The 2,786-nt window shown below is 37.4% G+C and overlaps 1 protein-coding gene across 1 annotated transcript in view; it reads right to left on the bottom strand.

The window, feature by feature from the left end:
* Positions 1 to 2,786, bottom strand: part of PIGN (phosphatidylinositol glycan anchor biosynthesis, class N) — a 104,776-nt gene that overhangs the window by 99,145 nt on the left and 2,845 nt on the right. The window contains exons 2-3 of the mRNA XM_006837576.1: positions 1,224 to 1,345; positions 737 to 835 (exon numbers count right to left, since the gene is read on the bottom strand). Coding sequence (XP_006837639.1) covers positions 737 to 835; positions 1,224 to 1,345 — 221 coding nt within the window. The remainder of the gene's footprint in view (positions 1 to 736; positions 836 to 1,223; positions 1,346 to 2,786) is intronic.

The following is a 2,786-nucleotide window of genomic DNA, read 5'->3' on the forward strand; positions in this document are numbered from 1 at the left end:
TCAGCTGTATGATGGGCACATACTGCTCACTGAGTCCATGGTACTATCAGCTGCATGATGGACAGTATTTCAATAACAACTAAGAAGGAAAAAAAATGCCAAACAATATTGACAAACCCATTCATTATAATAAACATCCCTATTTCACAGATGAGAAAACAAGTGTCTCAAAATCCATAAAATACAGTAATTAGCTAATGTAACAAATTAAAATCAAATGATCAAAATTACATCTTGATTACTGCAGTGAATAATGGTTATCAGGACTGATTATGAGGGTTGGAAGTGCAAAGCTAGACGTTTTGTAGCAAGGAAGGGAGTGATTATTTCTCCAGTCTAGGAGCAGAGGTCTCTAGGACCATCAATGGAGAAGAGCCGAGAGCGGGACCCTACCCAGAGAACCAGAGATGCCTGAGATGGAGACAGAGACCATGACGTAGAGTGATGAAGCGGCTGGGGACTTTGGATCCAGAGAGGGAGAGGGACTGTGGGCCGAAGACTGGGGGGCGGGGGGGAGGGGGGGGGGTTTCTAGGATATACCCTTTGGTCGGCTGATGATGCATGAAGGGGATTGGAACCATGGCAATGAAATGATATACGATGGAATGAATGTAAAACTAAAGTTCTCTCATGTAAACTATCATATAATTCACAATAAAACATTTAAAAAAAAAATACATCTTGATTGACTGATGGCCTGTTTACTACATGAAGAAATATAATACATGACTCTTACCTTTGGCAAACATAGGCAAGATATCTGGGCTTCCCCAACTCCATGTGTACTTGCTTTCATTAAAAAGAGAATCAAATTCTACAGGATTTTCTTTCCATCCTTCAGGTAATTGGGAGGGGGGGGAAGCACACATAACAATAGTGACACATACAGTTTAAAAACAAACAATTATTAACAGATCATTTATCTCCTACTAAAATATACACTCACTTTTGAACTTTTGATCCAGGAATACAATGGATCCTTGGGTTAGAGCAGTAATATACATTCAATAGCACAGGCTGATAAAACGTAAAAGCCTAATACTGAAATCAACACCAGTGTGTGTTCATATGAGCAAAGCATACTAAAATTCTTATTAAAAGTATTTCAAAGCACACTTTTAGCTTTGTGACAAGATTCAGTGTTAAATTTTTCCTCTAAAGAACATGCCTATGAATCAGAACCAACTTGACAACTCTTCACCACAAAAACAAATAGACAATACCTTTGGCAACAGCACTGACATCTTCATAAAAGCCGGCGATCAGGGCTACGTGCCCTGGTCTAGACTCCGTTGGCACATGTGTATGAGAGACCCCCCAGCTGCCTTCATGCATTATAATATTCCTATAAGATATTAAGATGAATAGTTAACATAGACTATGAATAAATGCTGTCACAGGATTTTGGGGGAAAATCACCAAAAACAAATTGCTGTTGTGCTATCAAATCGGTTCCGACTCATAACAACCAAAACATATTAAATGAGGAAGAGACAGTCTCTTCAACTAATGATACTGGCAAATTTGGAAATCCATTTGCAAAAGAATGAAGCAAGACACATCATTTCACACCATATACAATAACATCTCAATATGGAATAATGACCTTAAAAAAAAAACCTGTATAGGAGTAAAAATGGCTACTCTCCTAATTTGGAATTATGATGGTTAAAATTGAGATTAAAACAGGCACAAATTGTCTTTTGTTAAAATGTATCAATGGTCTTTCAATTGTATCACAGTAATTCTCAACGTTTTGGAAAGAAAGCAAATGTCAAGTGAAAGGCCTATAGGGAAAGAAACATAAAACAATGAATACATCAAGGACATTTGTAAGATGAACACTTGACTCAATCATCTTTAAAAAAAATATTTATTCATAAGTACTGGCTTAGATCCACTTACTTTGTAATGAAATCAATTTTGCTAAAGTGCTTACATGGACAGTAAGTAAATGATTTGAATACCTCAGGCCAGGTGTTAAGAGAGAAGTATGTTCTAACTTTTTGAGAGACATAATGAAACCTAGACTTAAATGGAAAGGCGGAAAGGGGTTACACAGAAATTTAGATTCATCTTTCTGAAAACATTTCAACATTTCAATCTGTTTAGCTCATACTAAAAAGAAGAAGAAGCGTGTAAAGAAGACACCAAGAGATTTCTGAAATAGCTGGCGTAAATTAGCACACAGCTCATCACTGCCTGTGCTTTCTGTGTGCCATGTAACAGTGTCTCCTTACAGAAGTCCCATCAGAAAAGCACCTGCTTAGAACCAAAAAGGCTTGGCTTTTCCTTCACAGCCAGCCTCATTTCACTCATTTTGCAATCAACTACACTTCTCTATTTTTTTTAAAGTCACATCCAAATGTTTTTACCCAAATATTTTCTATATTTGTGGAATTTCAGGTTCCATAAATTTAAGCATACTTAACCTTGGCTAGATTTTCTTTTCTTATTTTCCAATATTCTGTTCTGTTGCAGACCATGTAGAAGTTCGAGGCCCACTGGGCCCGAGTGTCACAGGCCGCAGGCTCTGAGGAACAAATTCTGGCCACTGGCAGTCATGGCAAATTGTTTTTCATCTTAGTGTTCAGTTATGCTTTTTATTTAATTCCAAACATGAGCCCTTAATGTCCACAGATAAATGTGATATTTTCCTAAAAGCCCAGACCATAAAGGTTTCAAGGGTAAAGACTTTCTCCAAAGGATTAACTAAAAATGGCTTAGCTACTTCCCGGGTCTTTGTTCTACAGACAAAAAAGCCATCTTCCCTGAATCTGTCCCAG

The sequence above is a fragment of the Chrysochloris asiatica genome, unplaced genomic scaffold (assembly GCF_000296735.1).
Source record: "Chrysochloris asiatica unplaced genomic scaffold, ChrAsi1.0 scaffold00021, whole genome shotgun sequence".
Classification (NCBI taxonomy): domain Eukaryota; kingdom Metazoa; phylum Chordata; class Mammalia; order Afrosoricida; family Chrysochloridae; genus Chrysochloris; species Chrysochloris asiatica.